At 44.3% G+C, this 17,092-nt stretch overlaps 2 protein-coding genes across 2 annotated transcripts in view; one reads left to right on the top strand and one right to left on the bottom strand.

Moving 5' to 3' along the window:
* Positions 1-5,689: 5,689 nt before the first annotated feature.
* Positions 5,690-8,774, top strand: LOC113450225 (uncharacterized). The gene is made up of 2 exons (XM_026721396.2): positions 5,690-5,865; positions 6,596-8,774. Exon 2 carries the CDS (start codon positions 6,622-6,624, stop codon positions 7,579-7,581), a length of 960 nt encoding a protein of 319 aa, XP_026577181.1. The 5' UTR covers positions 5,690-5,865; positions 6,596-6,621; the 3' UTR covers positions 7,582-8,774.
* Positions 8,775-11,029: 2,255 nt separating this feature from the next.
* LOC113450213 (uncharacterized) overlaps positions 11,030-17,092 on the bottom strand; it is a 43,184-nt gene continuing 37,121 nt past the window's right edge. The window contains exon 14 of the mRNA XM_087923040.1: positions 11,030-15,957. Coding sequence (XP_087779166.1) covers positions 14,348-15,957 — 1,610 coding nt within the window. The 3' untranslated portion in view covers positions 11,030-14,347. The remainder of the gene's footprint in view (positions 15,958-17,092) is intronic.

Raw genomic sequence — 17,092 nt, 5'->3', positions numbered from 1 at the left:
TTTTATTATTATTTTATTTTATTTATTTTTTTATTTTTTTTATTTTTTTATTTTGTTAGTTAGTTAGTTAGTCAGTCAAAAGCTTACAATTCAACAGAAACAAGAATAAACATGAGTTTAAATACAAGAAATAGGAACTAATCATTGGGGATGATAGGACAGGGGCATTAGGCACGATGGTGCACTTATGCACGCCCCTTTTACAGACCTCTTTAGGACCTCTAAGGTCAATAGAGGTTAGTTTGAGGGTAAAGGAGTGGGGTTCGAGCAGGTGACAACAGAATCAGGTAGTGAGTTCCAGAGATTGACCACTCTGTTGCTGAAATCGTACTTCCTTGCAATCCAAGTTTGGAGTGGTTTACATTAAGTTTATATTTGTTGTGTGCTCTTGTGTTGTTGTGGTTAAAGCTGAAATAGAATAGAATAGAACAGAACAGAACAGAACAGAACAGAACAGAACAGAACAGAACAGAACAGAATAGAAAATAAGAACAAGAATATAATAGACTAAGAATAAAATAGAATGGAAATAGAATATAAAAGAATAGAATTGAATAGAATTGAATACCTTTATTGTCATTGCATTCTACAAATACAATTAAATTTGAAAGCTACTCCAGCACAGTGTCCCAAGCACATCACAATCACGCTACAGAGTATTTAAAAATTAAAATAATGAAAATAATAATTAAAAACCTAGTCTAAAACCTATCTAAAACCTATAGTTAAGTTAGATAGTTTAAAAATGCCACTATATACATAGGGCTAAATCACATATGCATTGTTTGATTCAGGACAATTATTGCCTTGGAAAAGAAACTGTTTCTCAGTCTATTAGTCCTCATTTTAAGACACCTGTAACCCCTCCCTGATGGTAACAGTTCAAAGTATGAATGACCAGGATGAGAACGGTCTGTGGAGATTTTTAGTGCTCTAGAGAGGAGTCTGGTCTTTGCAATCTCTTCCAAAAAAGAAAGAGAGCAACCGATGATTTTTTGTGCTGTGTTTATAACTCTCTGGAGCATCTTCTTATCCACTACAGAGCATCCAGCATGCCACACAGTTACACAGTATGCCAAAATGCTCTCGATGATAAAAAGTAACTAGCGACTTCTCACCCAGACCACTCTTTTTCAGCAGCCTCAGAAAATGCAGGCGCTGTTGGGCCTTCTTTGCAGTGGTTATAGTAAGGTTGTCAGAAATATGAGTTCCTAGAAATTTAAAACTATGAACTCTTTCCACACAGTCTCTGTTAGTATTAATGTTAATATTCTGTAAGAAGCAAAATCCTTCTGGGTTCAGTTCCAAGTGGGGAAAACATGGAGGCTGTTTGGAAACATGGAGGCTGTTTGGAAGGTGGTTTAATGGTGGACGGCAGGACCATGTGGCTTGAAGCTCCAAAGAAGGATGATCACATGCTCCAAGGTGAAGGAAGGGATGATATGCTGAGAGTGCCTGGGTTTTATAATCTTTGTTGGGATTTGAATTGGAGCCTGTATTCTGATTGGTTGTCAGACTTCCAGAAGGCCATGCGGGGCAACTCTGTCGGCTGTCCTGAGCTCCAGGCTTGGTTGAGCCTTGCTGGGTGATGATGCACTGAAAGGAGTTTTGAGCAATTGCTATAGCTTTACCTGGAGATCTTCGTTATGTAAAGTATTTTGGCCCAGGCCTTAATGCCCCCCCCCATTAACAAAGGTGGGGGTGACCTACTTCTGAGGTGAGTTTCTGCTTTTGAGTTTCTACTCTTTTTAGAGGACATATTCTGCCTTTTTAATATTTCCCAGGATATTTCATTTTTCTAGGAGAGGGGTGGGTGATAACTTCCTACAATTCATTAACTGGTAAGACATTGTGACATATGATTTTATATACTATGCTTAAGTCCAATCTTAGCCAGCGTAGTTCAAGGTTGTCTAAGCCTAGAATCTCAAGTCTGGTGCTGTAGGGTATTCTGTTGCGATCTATCACTTCTATCACTCCTTGTTCCACCATTTGAAATGGTATATAGGGTTTCCTTCCTGCCTGAGCAGGCAGTTGGACTAGAAGACCTCCAAGGTCTCTTCCAACTCTGTTATACCGTTAAACATTACTCAACATTCAATTTGTTCTCCCAAATATGCTTTTTTTTAAAAAAAGAGGCCACTGGATATTCTGGTTTTTCTTTTGAAGATGTTTCTCTTCTTATCCAAGAAGCTTCTTCAGCTCTGACTGGATTGGAGGGTGGGGAAATGGAAGGATTTATATTCCTTGCAGGCACCTGGTCATAAATCCTTTGATTCTCCACCATCCAGTCAGGATTAGGATTAGGATTTTCTATTGGGAATTAATGTGGGAAAATTTAATAAAGATGTAATATACTTGTTGAGGTAATTCCCCGTTAGGAGAATGAGCGCATACAGGGAGATGTATTTGAGAGAAGTGTTTGAATAATACACACACAGCACACAGATACACTGTACAGTAAATGTAGGTATATACTTCCAGAAAGGTTTAAGCAAAGTTCAAAATAAGCAGTGCAAAGTCATTCTCAGGTAAATCAATCAGGTTTCAGTCCAGGGATAATTACAATATCAAAGTCCAGTGTCAAAAACAGTTCAGTATCAGACTTACATCAAATCCAGGAATACCAGTCAATTATGAGGTACGGCAAAACTCTCCAACAGAAGGAAACAGAGATACTCACTCAGACACTCTTCTCTTCTGAGACTAAGACTAAGACTTAAAGAGACTAACACAACCTAGGTTTCTGGCTCCATCTTATGGCCGTTTGAGAAACCACACCCAATTGCAGTTTTTGCAATCTCTTAAAGACATAGTACTAAAATGTCTATCCTGGTTTATATATTTCCAACCCAAATAGCTGTTAGGTGACTTACATTCCTAACAATACTTAATAATCCATATCACCACAGCTGCAAGATTAGCTTATGCCCAAAGATGGAAAGGTAATGAAACATCAGATGAGATGGAAATAATTAGGAAAATTTGGATGTGGGCCAAAATGCATAAATTAACTCAAGAATTAAAAAATAAGACCGGTTGAAAAAAGGAAGGAACAAGAATACCAAAAATGACTAAAGCTTATTTATATATGTAAATTTGTATTACATTCTGTATTTATTATTTAATGATGTAAGACAATCAAGTGTGTCAGGATGTATGTACCACGTTCATTGTTGTTTTTAAATGTCTCTTTTTTGTATATTTAATAAAATTTATTTTAAAAATAAGAAGCTTCTTGGATGAGAAGCGAAATGACTTCAAAGAAAAACAAAGGAAGTCCAGTGGCCTCTTGAAAAAGCACCTTTGGGACACCCATGACCTGATTTAGGGGTCTCCAATCTTGACAACTTTAAGACTTGTGGACTTCGACTCCCAGAATCCCTCATCCAAACGGAATAATGATGATTTTCCATAATTTGAAAACACTGATTGAAAGGTGGACTGTGAAAATAGCCAATCCCGGCTCAAACACTGGGAGAGTCCAAGATCATTGTGCTACTCGAATCACAAAATGGGTGTTGCAAGAACTTGGTGAGGCAACAAGGACAAATCTCTGGTGGGAGGATCGGTTTGCCAAAAGTTGCATCTGAATCTTGAGGACAAGTATCGGACGGTATTTGGTTCCACACAGAGCTAAAGCAAGAATCCATATTATAGAAGGCTAGCTAAGAAATTAGATTGGCCACCCAAATAATGTTTGTTGCTTTTTCCTGTTATCTAAGCCAGCGGTCGCCAACCATTTGGGCCTCAGGGCCCACCAAACACATAATTTTAAATCCCGTGGACCACTAATATGAATTTTGACTGATGGTGGCTTGCTGATGTTGTTGGGAGAGAGAGAGATCTGATCTAACCTCTCCCTCTCCCTCTCTCTCTCACACACACACACACAGGCAGGGGTGGGATTCAAATTTCTTAATAACCAGTTGTGGGTGTGGCCTAATTTATGGGTGTGGCTTGGTGGGCATGGTTTGTATGTAAATATTATAAATATTTATGTAAATATTGAATTTTTTATAAAAAAAGAGCAACTTTTACCGAAAATCAGGCAAAGCAGGCAGGCAGATTGAGTTGCTCACAGCATCACAGATTCACTCAGAGATCTATCTTTCTGCCATTGGCTACCTGAGTCTGCACTGAATAATAGAAGCTTCAGTCCTAAGGAAGGTTTGGCTCTGCTTAAAAGCAGAGCCGAAGATCTAAAGATTGGCTAGAAAGCAAGAAATCCAATGATTTCCTGCTTTTTAGCTAATCTAAATCTCCCGGCACAGCAGAACAGTTGATGGTCGTGGGGAAAAAAAGGAAAAATAGTAACTTAGCAGGCAAGTTTGCCAGGTAAGGAGTGAGTGGGTGGGGAGGCTTTCCCCGGGCCGTGTGGGTGGCGCAGCCTTGTGTTCCTGCACAGCCTGGATTAATTGCTTTGGGGGTTGAAGAAGAAGCAAGAATGTGGATTCTGATAAAAAACCAGTTCAAGGAAAGCTGAGAAACTTCCATATTCTGAGTCTCTGCCAGTTTCATATTTAATTCCTATCCAACTCCTTTTAATCAAATTTACTGTCAAGGGGAGGGAACTAAGGGGCACTTTTCCCACAGTCCACCTGTCCTTTTCTGCGCAAAGTTGAGCATTTCCTACTTACATGGAAACAATTGTACACAGATTTACCACCAGATCCACATAAATAAAATGAACAGCTGGAGCATTGTCATTATTTGATCTATGGATGACTCCTACAAGAGTATAGGTGATCTATCAACCTCTTTTTCTTCTGTGCCTTCCTCTCATTCCCAGCCCATGAGTGAGACAGACATACATTGTTCTTAGTTATAGTTCCATTTTATTATGACATACCAGTAGTCCTCGATTTACTACAGTGAATAGAATTAGAATAAGAATTTAGAATAGAATTAGAATAGAATTAAAATTAGAATAGAATTAGAATAGAATTAGAATAAGAATAGAATTAGAATAATAAGGATAGAATAATTAGAATAGAATTAGAATAAAATTAGAATTAGAATAAGAATAGAATTAGAATAAGAATAGAATTAGAATAGAACAGAATTAGAATTAAAATTAGAATAGAACAGAATTAGAATAGAATTAGAATAAGAATAGAATTAGAATAAGAATAATAGAATTAGAATAAGAATAGAATTAGAATAAGAATAGAAATAAAATAGAATAGAATAGAATTAGAATAGAATAAGAATAGAATTAGAATATTAAGAATAGAATTATAATAGAATTGAATTAGAATTAAATAGAGTTAGAATAGAATTAGAATAAAATTAGAATTAAAATAGAATAAGAATAAGAATAGAATTAGAATAAAATTAGAATAGAATAAGAATAGAATTTAATAAAACCAAAAAAGAAACGAAGACCAAATCAAATGTTGTATGAACTCAGAACATCCATCTTGCAGACATAACTCTGCAATGACATAACTTGGAAAGGAGGGAAAATACCACATGGTTTTTTTGCTGCCTGCAAATTCCGGTGTCTCTTCCAAATATTAACTGCAGAGGCCTTTTCCTTTTTTTTTCCGTCCTCTTTATTTCTTCCTCTGGAAATTAGAAGTAAGGGTTAAATCCTGCAAGTCCGTCTGCCTAGAGAAGCTGTTAAAAAAAAGGGGGGGGGAAACGAGGGTTCAGTCATCTATGAAGTCACTTCCTGTGCTTTCTTTTCTTGGGTGGGGAGTGAGGAAAAATCTGGGAATTTGGGTGTGTGGGGGGGTGGCTGAAGATTTAGGGGGAGGAAAACTGCAGGCAGCTCCCAAGAGGCTTGCCAGAGAAGTGTGCTGACCTTGCTCTTCAAAATTAAGATCTGCAACTCAACAATAAAACTGCATCCCCATCCAGGTCTGGCTTTTCTTAAAAGGGTCGGGCTTTTGTTCCAGGCTGCAACTGGGAACGTTCTCCAGATTTTGAGATAAAAGCACAGTCAAGTCACAAAATGTGGGTTTTTTTTTCCCTGGGAGAAGTTGGAGATGAGACAGGGTGGATCTGATTGGCGGCCGGGAGGGGTTGCGAGATAGCTGGCCTGCAAAGCCACAGCCTGCAGATCAGCAAAGCCATCCAGAGATTCAATGCAGAAATTCTAAGTCATCCAAGTCGTGGCTGTCCAAAGTGCTTCCCCAAGAGGCAACTGGTCTTTCTCGGTTTTTCCTTGAAGACGTTTCGCTTCTCATCCGAGAAGCTTCTTCAGCTCTGACTGGATGGTGTGGAAATGGAAGGATTTATATTCCTTGCAAATTGATCATTTGCATCCTTTTCAAGGGTGGTTGAAACACTTGAAGGTTTATCTGTGTCCACAGGCTCACCTAAGTAACGCTAATTTGTTTTTTTGAATGACCAGTTTGTCTGAACCGGGCTGAACCGGTAGCATACCACCACTGGCAGATTCCAACTACTGATCTGGACAAATTCAGAATCATGCCAGACAGCATGTGGCTGAGGAATTCTGGGAGTTAAAGTCCGCATATCTTAAAAGTTGCTAAGGTTGAAAAACACAGGCCTAGTGCTTGAGAATAGTCACCTAAATCTACCTTTGTCTTGAATGATTAATTGGGTCTTCCCCCTCCTTCCTCAGGAGGACCGTGAGGGAGAGAAAAATATATGGAAGCAGGTGGGATCTCTCTGGAAGTTTGGCCCAAAGAGGCAGAAATACCCCCAAGGATTCTGGATGACTCAGAAAGACAGCGGGAAAGCAAAATGGCGGCAGCCAAAAAGCAGAGAGATGTCTCCATCGCCAGCAAAGATGCCGGCCAGGTGATCCCAGCCGAGTCACAAACAGCAGGGAAGAGGAGACAGAACGAACGCCACACGTGCGGGAAGAGTTTTTGTTCCAAATCCCGCCTCAAAGTCCACCAGAGAATCCACACGGAGAGACGGCCCTATCAATGCTGGGAGTGCGGCAAGGGCTTCCGGCAGAGCGGCCACCTGTCCCAACACCAAAGGATGCACACCGGAGAGAGGCGCTACAAATGTTTGGAGTGTGGGAAAACTTTTAGCCAGAGCACCTATTTCATCTTGCACAAGGTCACCCACACGGGAGAAAAACCTTACGCCTGTCCGGAGTGCGGGAAGAGTTTTAGCCACAGTCGGAAGCTGACCGTACATCGCGCCATCCACACGGGCGAGAGGCCGTACCGATGTCCGGAGTGTGGGCAGAGTTTCAGGCAAAGCACCCACCTGACTTCCCACCAGAGGATCCACACTGGAGAGAAGCCGTACCGGTGCACCGAGTGCGGGAAGTGCTTCAATCAAAGCACTCATTTGACTCTGCATCGGCGAATCCACACGGGAGAGAAACCCTACGGGTGTCTTGAATGCGGGAAGTGTTTCAGCCAGAGCCCGCACTTAATTTTACACCAGAGAATCCACTCTGAGGAGAAAATCTATAAGTGCTCCGAGTGTGGGAAGGGATTTCGTCGGAGTGATCACTTGATCTCGCATCGTAGGAGCCACACGGGGGAGAAACCGTATTGCTGCTCTGAGTGCGGGAAGAGTTTCAGCCGGAGTTCGATCCTGCATAAACATCAGACGATCCACAAAGATGGAGAAACAGCCGTCTGAATTTTTTCTCAGTTCTGAACTCGATGGGCAGAACTTTTGAGGGTTTTGAAGATTGCTTGACAGCTTGTGGTCTGGGGCCTAGTTAACCTTTACACCGGGGGGACCTCCAAACATGGCCACTTTAAGACTTATGGACTTCAACTCCCAGAATTCCTCAGCCTGCCATGGGAATTCTGGGAATTGAAGTCCACAAGTCTTAAAGGTGCTTCCCTCACCCCTCCTCAGAGGAAGCTGGACTTTCTTGTTTTTCTTTGAAGACCTTTCGCTTCTCATCCAAGAAGCTTCCAAGAAGCTGTTTGGATGGTGGGGGATGGGTTTATGTTTCTTGCAGATAGCTGGTCATTTGTATTCTTTTAGCGAGTCGATAAGGCCACCTGGAGGTTTATCTGTGTCATCATGGTCACCTGAATAGAGCAAATGGCTGTGGAGCCTTCTTGGAACGGCTGAAAGGACTGTGTTGTAGACTGGAAATAGATTATGCCCCACCTCTGTTGGGAAAGGACTGTTCAATTTTGGCAAAGATGGACTCTGACCTCTTTCAAACAAGCAGTCCTCTTTGTCCAGAATGTGGACTTTGTTGTCTTCAAAAGAATGGCCTGGGTCTTTTAAATGCAGGTGGACTGCTGAATCTAGTCCTGATGGGTTTATTCTCCTTCCAGTCAGAGCTGAAGAAGCTTCTTGGATGAGAAGTGAAACATCTTCAAAAGAAAAAAAAAACAGAAAGTCCAGTTGCCTCTGAAGAAAGCACCTTTGGGACAACCATGACCTGGATGATGGAGAATCTCCATAGACACAAGTCTTAAAAGTTGCCAAATTGGACGGCCCCTGCTTAAGTCAGTAGATGAAACTTGGGAGTGTTGTGGAAAAGTTACTTCATAATAAGCGTACTAAAAGTATGGTGAACTTGCATAAATTGCAGCAAAACATGAATTAAATGTGGGAATAAGGTGAGGAATAGGAATTATAATAAAGCAGTTTTGAAAAATTCCCATTTTCTCCTTGGTTACCAATTGGCGAGCATCATCTCCAGCAAGTCATCTACTGTATTTCCCTAAAATAAGACCTGGTCTTAATTTTTGCTCCAAAAGACGTATTAGGGCATTTTTTTCCGGTTAGGTCTTATTTTCAGGGTAATACAGTAAATGCATCCATCTGGCTGAGTTAACTGGGGGTTATTTTGGGGGCAGGGCTTATATTACAAGCATCCTAAAAAAATCATTTTTTCCAGTTAGGTCTTATTTTCAGGGAAATATAGTAAATGTATCCATCTGGCTGAGTTCACTGGGGGTTATTTTGGGGGCAGGGCTTATATTACAAGCATCCTAAAAAGTCATTTCCAGTTAGGTCTTACTTTCAGGAAAATATCGTAAATGCATCCATCTGGCTGAGTTAACTGGGGGTTATTTTGGGGGTAGGGCTTATATTACAAGCATCCTAAAAAAAATCATGCTAGGGCTTATTTTCCAGTCAGGTCTTATTTTGGGGAAAACATGGCATGCCAGGTGCTTTTTGAACTTGCCCACCATAAGATGTATAGACTTCAACTCCCAGAATTTCCTAGGCTGGCAAGGAAATTCTGGGAGTTGGAAGTCTAAACATCTTAAAAGTTGCCAAGTTTATACTCTATATCAACTGCATCATGTGGGCTGTTTAGGGAACTTACTGGTTTAGGAAGCAACTTAAACTGGAATGAATACGGAAAAGAACTGTGTTGGGAAAGGAAACTCTGAATTCTAGTCCTGCCTTAGGCATGAAACCAGCTGGGTGACTTTGGGCCAATCACCAGGAGATTGTGAGTTCTAGACCTGCCTTAGGCATGGAAGTTGACTGGGTAACTTTGGGCCAATCACCAGATTGTGAGTTCTAGTCCCATCCCAGGGATCAAAGCCAGCTGCATAACTTTCAGCCATTCCCTCTCTTTTAGTCCAACTCCCCTCACATGGTTGTTGTGAGAAAAATAGGAGGGAGGAGTATTAGGTATGTCCACTGCCTTATTTATAAATAATAATAAAGGCAGGATATTAATAAATAAAATAAGTCTTTTCTAGAGTAACATGAACACAGATATACAAATACCTTTAGGATTTATATCCAATCTTATATAATTTCTGAGATATGCATATAAATGTGTACACTTGGGGGCATGGACACTGCATATTGCCAACGTTGCAAAGATTACGAATTGCAAACGATACATTCAAAATCCGCAGATTGGATTTAGGGCTGGACGACAGACGAGAGGAGAACAAGTCTCCAATGGAACGATTCATATGTCCTGAAGAAATAGGATAAAGAAGCAAACCTGGATAGTGAGGAAGACCCCAAGGCCAAGGTGGATGGACAAGGCAGAAGAAAATTATTTTTTTTTGGCATGTTAAGAGATCATTTTATTATTTGTTATTAACGCCCAAAAATAACGAAGAAAAAAACCAAGAGCCCAAGTGAGATGCGGAACAAAGCATATTCACAATGAAAGCAAAGCCAGAAAGTTGGGGAGGAGAGAAGAAACCCCCCCCCAAATAAGAGCATTACAAAAATTTTAAAACAGTGGGGGGATTAAAGACCAGCCTATTTGGATATTGGAGTAATATTCCATAGCAGGAGACAAAATCAAGGAGACTTGCCCATTTCGAACAATGTACAATTCATACAAGTAGATCTTGCTTACAGTCAGAAAGCTTTACATAAACCCTGATGCAGGATTATTCAACCTTGGCAACTTTTTAAGGTGGGTGGACTTCAACTCCCAGAATTCTCCATGGCTGGCTGGGGAATTCTGGGAGTTGAAGTCCACCCACCTTCAAAAATTGCCAAGGCTGAGAAGCATTACCCTAATAGGAGAACAACTGATGATTGATGGAGGCAGCGCTCATGGGACGGAGTGCCAGTCCCCCAGGGTTTAAATCGGGGATATCAAAACTCGATTTCATTGAGGGCCACATCAGAGTTGTGTTTGACCACGTGGGGGGGGAGCGGGGGGAGCGTGGCCAGCTCAACATCACCCCTGTCGGGGGCACCTGTGGTGGTTTGAGCGCTCTGCGGGTGAAAACGGGTTCCCGAGCTCCGTTTTCGGCTACCATGGCCTCCTGCAACCCTCTGCCAGTGAAAACGGAACTCGGGACCATTTTCACTGGCAGAGGGTTGCGGGGGCAGCCAAAAACGGAGTTTGGGAGCCCGTTTTTCACTGGCAGAAGCACTGTGGGCCAGTCCTTCACTGTTTCCAGGGCGGCCCCATGGGCCAGATCTAAGTACCCTGCAGGCTGGATCTGGCCCCCGGGCCTTGAGTTTGACACCCCTGGTTTAAATATTCAAGTGTGCATTTCACAATTTCTGAAAGCACGGCAACGTCTTTATGACAATGTGCCCTTTTAGAGTACCCAAGCTAACGGAAGAAGCCCGTGAGAAAGGCAGGCGTTGCTTGTTACCTGTATTAGTTTTTTTTTAAAAAAAAAGAAACAAGAGAGAAAAAATATCATTTCCTACCGCTGAAGACAGCATCAGATTATAGAGCCCTATACAAGTGTCACATACAGGGTGATATTTGACATCAGGGGTCAGCAATCCTTCCAGATTCCCATAAAATAACTGCCCATAAAATAATTATAATTTTTTTTAAAAAAGAAAATGATCCTCAACCCTCAAAACATCAAGGAATCAACATCTTCTGTGACGTCTCGCAAGAATACGGAAATTTCATGAGATGTAACAGCCTTGCAAAGCATCGGCTTTTGGAGACATTTAATTTTCTTCTAAGCCAGTGGTAGTCAACCTGGCCCCTACCACCTACAAGTGGGCGTTCTAGCTTTCGTGGTGGGCGGTAGGGGTTTTGTCCCCTACTTTATAAATCACCACTACTGTGGAACCGGTGGGTGGTTACAGAAAATTTTACTACTAAGAGAGATACAAAAGTGGGCGGTAGCTATAAAAAGGTTGACTACCCCTGTTCTAAACCAGGGTTATTTTCAGGTGTACTGACAGAAGAGTATATTTATAGCTCAGGGTAGAGCTACGGGGTCCTTGATGATCTCTGAGCTTGGCTGCTTTCTTGCAGACGTTTCCTTACCCTAATAGGTCACCTCATCAGTGCTAGAAGTGGTTAACCCCCACTCTCTCCGGCACTGATGATGTTGCCTAGTTCGGTGGTGAAAGTCTTCAAGAAAACCACCAAGCTCAGAGAGCCCCAAGGACGTCACGTTTTCAGGCGCACTTTACGTACACGAGTGATGGAAAGCGATCACTGACTTTGCCTCTGTAACAAGAGTTGTAGTGGCAGAGGGGTTAGAAATCTATAAAGCAAACTCACTCTGCCGACTGCATGGAGTTCGATCCTGAACGGCTCAAGGTTGACTCAGCTTTCCATCCTTCCGAGGTCGGCAAAATGAGAAGCCAGATTATTGGGGGGCAATAGGCTGACTCTGCAAACCGCTTAGAGAGGACTGTGAAGCACTATGAAGTGGTATATAGGTCTAAGTGCTATATTAATCCAGCCTGGGCACTCCCAGTTGTTTTCAACTCAATTCTATTCACATTCACACTAACTTAAGGATAGGAAGGCCTAAGCCACAATCTGGACAAACCAAGATTGGGGAGAGACCCTTGGATTGTTATATATGGCTTAAGTTGCAAATGAAAGAATTTGGCAGGGTACAATTTCTGTGACAGAATCACACATACACACACACACACCCCTCGTGTGCACTAAACACTCGGAATAAAAATGCAAAAGAATGGCCTGTGCAGTGAATTTCTTGGAAGGAAATAAGCATGAACTGGCTGGCTGGGGAATTCTGGGAATTGAAGCCCACAAGTCTTAAAAGTTGGGAGATCTCTGGTCTAAAGGAACCTCTGTCCTACAGACGTCAACTTTAAAAAAAAAATGATTTCACTTCGCAAGGAATCCCAGTTGCCTTCATGAGGCAAAACTGGTGAGGAATTTTGCCTCACGTGAGGAAAAATTCTTTCACGGAGACATTTCCCCCCCTCTTCTACAGAATTTTAGGACACTTAAAACTGTTTTACAACTGGATTCAGCCAGGTGCGGCCAACGCAAAGCTGATGACTTACAAAAAAACAACAACACATTTTTGCAGAGCGGCAAATTTCAAAGCTTTACCTTTTCCCCAGAACCACTGGAGAGGAAAAAATATGGATTCCCCCACTTCAGAAGTTGTTTACTGTATCTATCTACCATCTACCTACCTGGTATGAACTTTTAGTTGGCTAAGTGTGTCAATTCCTGGACCTCCTAACTTACGAAGAAAAAAAAAATCCAGAATTCTATGCTTCTTCCCAAACCTCACGCTCTTCAGATGTGTTGTAACTACAACGCCCATAATTCAGAGTTAGCAAGGAAATGAGGTTAGGGAAGGCTTTAGCCGGGTTTAGGTATGAAGTGCTAAGTGGTTAATGGATGGCTTATGTTACTGTAGGACAGTGTTGTTGATTTTTAAAAAAAAACTTTGGCAACTTTTAAGATGAGTGGACTTCAAGTCCCAGAATTCCCCAGCCAGCATGGCTAGCTGAGGAATTCTGGGACTTGAAGTCTGCCCATCTTAAAAGTTGTCAAGGTTGAGATACACTACTGTAGGGCAAACAGGAGGAAAAATGCTGCCTAAATAGGTTTATTTACGGAACAGGTTCACTGCAAGTAGTACAAGAGATAGTCTTGTACTAGCCCCGAGCTACTAGCTTTCCACTTCCAGGGAGTTAAGTGCAAAACTGTTAAAAGTTCATTTTTCCCTCTCTTGTAACAGAGCCACACCTTCCTGATGTGCCTAGAACGGCTTTCTTGGAAAAGAGTTGTGTTCAGGCGTATGTTTTCCTGCAATCTCTCTTCACCGGGGTGCCCGTCTGGAAAGCTGCCTTTCATTCCAGCCACCTTGGACCTGGATGTTCCCACGTTCATTGGGATGTCCTCCCAAATCACCCTCGTTTCATCCGAAGGGAGAAAAAGCTCGCACTTCTAATCTAGCTATCGAATAAATAATAAAAACCTAGTCAGCTGAGCTTGCTCTCTAAAGCAAATGTGAAACGAGATAGGGATCGAATTGGTTGCTCAAGGTCCAACGTGACCAAACCAGTTTTCCTCCGTTAATGTCCCCTCTGGTATTTTTTGCTTCTGTGCCACTATTTTTTGATGCAAGGCAAAAAAATATATATCCTGGCTCTGTGCTCAGGTAGGCTGACTCAAGCCCTATCTGAAGGCCAGCCACCGGTCCCAGAGTATTTCACATGCATCCACTAGGATTTAGTGAGGTAAAAGTTCTCTACGGCTCAAATCCATTAAAAAGTTGAGCACAATTCATTTTAAAAAAACCCTCTGTGAAACCAAAGTCTCTTCGGAGAGACAGCAAGGGGACCCGTGGACCCCAAAAAAGAGCCTCAAAGACGCAGGGTTCCTCTGCTACAGATCCAACTTTCCAGTTGACCAGGAACTGCATTTTAGGCCCTGGGTAGCAAAGGACGATACTAAAACTTCAGGCATTCTCTTTCGTTTTCGGATCCACCTGATCCTGGTCCCCTCTCTGCGTTTCCAGTTTCCCTCCAAAAGGGTCTGAAACGGGCCCGGTTTGGCAACAGGAACCAAAACTGTGATGGCCATCTCACATCTGAGGGGGAGGCATTCAGCAGCCCAGTCACCTCCTGTCGACAAAACCGGCCCTCCGTCGGCCGCAGCACAGTCCCTTTTGCGGGGTCTGAAGAGGAAGCTGGCTGTACGCCCGTCAAAAAAAAGCAGAACACCCAAGGCCCAGCCGGCCTCGCCCGTTCACATCTTAGCATCGTCACTTTGTCCCGCTCCTTCGGCCGTTTCCAGATCAGCCTCTTCCGACGCCTGCACGAGATCCGACATCAGGCTCAGGTTCACGCACTCGGGACACTTCTCCGTGGACTCCGCGGCTGAGGAGAAAATCTTCCCACAGTCGGCACAGATGAACGAGTTGAGGCCAAAGTGACCGCGCTGGTGGCGGAGGAGGGCGGCCTTGGCTTTGAAGCAGCTGCCGCACTCCGAGCAGACATAGGGCTTCTCGCCGGTGTGGGTCCGCTCATGGGCAATGAGCTGCGAGCTCTCCCGGAAGCCTTTGCCGCAGCCCAGGCACAGGTAGGGCCGCTCGCCGGTGTGGGAGCGCTCGTGCGCCACCAAGCTGGAGCGCTGGATGAAGCCCTTCCCGCACTGTGGGCAGACGAAGGGCTTCTCGCCCGTGTGGGTCCGCTCGTGTTTGCTGAGGCTGGACCGGACGCTGAAGCTCTTGGCGCAGTAGAGGCACTGGTAGGGCTTCTCGCCGGTGTGCGTCCGCTCGTGGGCGATGAGCTCCGAGCTCCAGTTGAAGCCCTTGCCGCACTCCAGGCACTTGTGGGGCTTCTCGCCCGTGTGGGTCCGGATGTGGGCCATGAGGTGAGAGTTTTGGCTGAAGCTCTTCCCGCACTCGGAGCAGGTGTAGGGCTTCTCCCCCGTGTGGATGCTCTGGTGGCGGATGAGGTCGGCGCTCAGGCTGAAGCCCTTGCCGCACTCCAGGCACTTGTAGGGCTTCTCCCCACGGTGGCTCTTCTCGTGGAGGACCAGGGTGGCCTTTTGGCTGAAGCTCTTCCCGCACTCCAGGCAGGAGTAGGGCTTCTCGCCCGTGTGGCTCCGCTCGTGGATGATGAGGCTGGACCGCTGGTTATAGCTCTTCTCGCACAGCAGGCACTTGTAGGGCTTCTCCCCCGTGTGCGTCCGCTCGTGCAGCTGGAGGTGGGAGCTCTGGCTGAAGCGCTTGTCGCAGTGCGAGCACTTGAATGGCTTCTCCCCCGTGTGCGTCCGGCCGTGGGTGTTCAGGGTGGAGCGTTTGCCGAAGCTCTTCCCGCACTCGTTGCACTTGTAGGGCTTCTCCGCTGTGTGGGTCTGCTTGTGCAGCTGGAGGTGGGAGCTCTGGCTGAAGCGCTTGTCGCAGTGCGAGCACTGGAAGGGCTTCTCCCCCGTGTGCGTCCGGCCGTGGGTGTTCAGGGTGGCGCGCTTGCCGAAGCTTTTCCCGCACTCGTTGCACTCGTAGGGTTTCTCCCCCAGTAGCGGCTTCTCCTGAGTTCGGAGCTCCACCACGCCGGAGCTCAGGCCTGACCCAAACGTTTTGGAGAGCTCCTGGCCTTTCCTCTGAAGGAAGCTCTGCTGGACCGCAAACTCGCTGAAGTCGAAGAAGCCCCCGCCGAACGGGATCGAGATTGGAGCTCTGGCCTCCAGCAGACAATCCACCGTCCTCGAGGGACTGTCCAGGGCCGCCAATTGGCCCCCAACGCTGGGGGTAAAGCTGACTTCATCTCCGCCCCACATCATCCTGTTCAGCTGCAGTCCCTCCGAGCCCCCAGGCAAACAATCACGTTCCTTATTTTGGTTCCTCCATCCGGCTGCAGAAAAACAAGACAACGGAGATGTCAACTCATAAAACATTTCTATGGTCTTTTCAGAATTGCCAACAGAAAGGGAGGGGACGAGCCGTGCAGCAGCTTCCAGAACCAAAAGCGCATTCCATAAATAGTTTTCAAAGATAGTAACTAAGTGACCGAAGTTTGTGCCGCGCAAAATTCTAATCGGAGAACATGATTATGACTCTGGGCTAGGGATGTGTCCCATTGGAGAATGTGAATTACGATACACCCAGGGGGTGGGGGGAAAACCAGGGTCAAGGGTGACAATGAATGACGGGTCTCAAAGTCGGCTACACCCAGGCAGTGCCGGACATGTTAACTCCCAATAAATCCTTTTTAAGTTTTGGAAGTTTGGCTCGAGACTCATGATTTCAATGGGGTTAAGTGCCAGAATCCTGACAGAAGTCAAAAAGTTCCTGACCAAGTCAAAGAAACAGGGGAGAGACCAGTTAAAGAAACATGGCCAGCTGAGGAATTCTAGGAACTGGTCCTTACTGTCAGGATTCCGACGATTGCCCTTATTAAATCATGAGCCTCGAGCCAAGTTTCAAAAGAAACCAAAAGATTTATTAGGAGCAACTTGACCGGCATTAACCTGTATGAAGCCAACTCTGAGACACGTAATTTACTATCACCTATGACTCTGTTTCTCTCACCCCACTAGATGTATTATATATCAGATTCTCTACACAAAACACGTTCACGGGCTGGGTGTCATCAATCACGCTCTCCAATGAAAAATTTCACGGGCAGAAGACTCAGTTAGCCTAGGCTACAATCTCCACAAGATAAGCATGGAATGTGCTCCGTCAGGCCTCCCCCCCTCCCTTCTTATGGTAACTCGGTAACTGGCATAGGAATGATTTACGAGTTGACACTTGCCTCTTAGAGCTGCCAAGTTGAGAAACACTGAATTCGGTGTGGCGGAACAGAGCCAATTTAGGTGTTTTTTTTTTGTTAAAGACACAGGGATAGAAATCAGAAGACTGCGAGTTTTAGTCTTGCTTAGCTGGTTTGAATGACTTTTGAGCCAATCCCTCCCTCTCAGCCTTAATGGAGGAGGAGGAGGCTGAAGGCAAACCTCCCCCAAAAATGTGGCCAAGAACACTGCAGG

The sequence above is a fragment of the Pseudonaja textilis genome, chromosome 2, assembly GCF_049901715.1.
Source record: "Pseudonaja textilis isolate UNSWEBS1 chromosome 2, rPseTex1.2, whole genome shotgun sequence".
In the NCBI taxonomy this organism is placed as follows: Eukaryota; Metazoa; Chordata; class Lepidosauria; order Squamata; family Elapidae; genus Pseudonaja; species Pseudonaja textilis.
The sequence above is the reverse complement of the archived record's forward strand: the minus strand, read 5'-3'. Positions and strand labels throughout refer to the sequence as shown.

Coding starts and splice junctions, on each gene's coding strand:
- LOC113450225 (XM_026721396.2), top strand. CDS start 6,622: ATGGAAGCAGGTGGGATCTCTCTGGAAGTTTGGCCCAAAGAGGCAGAA.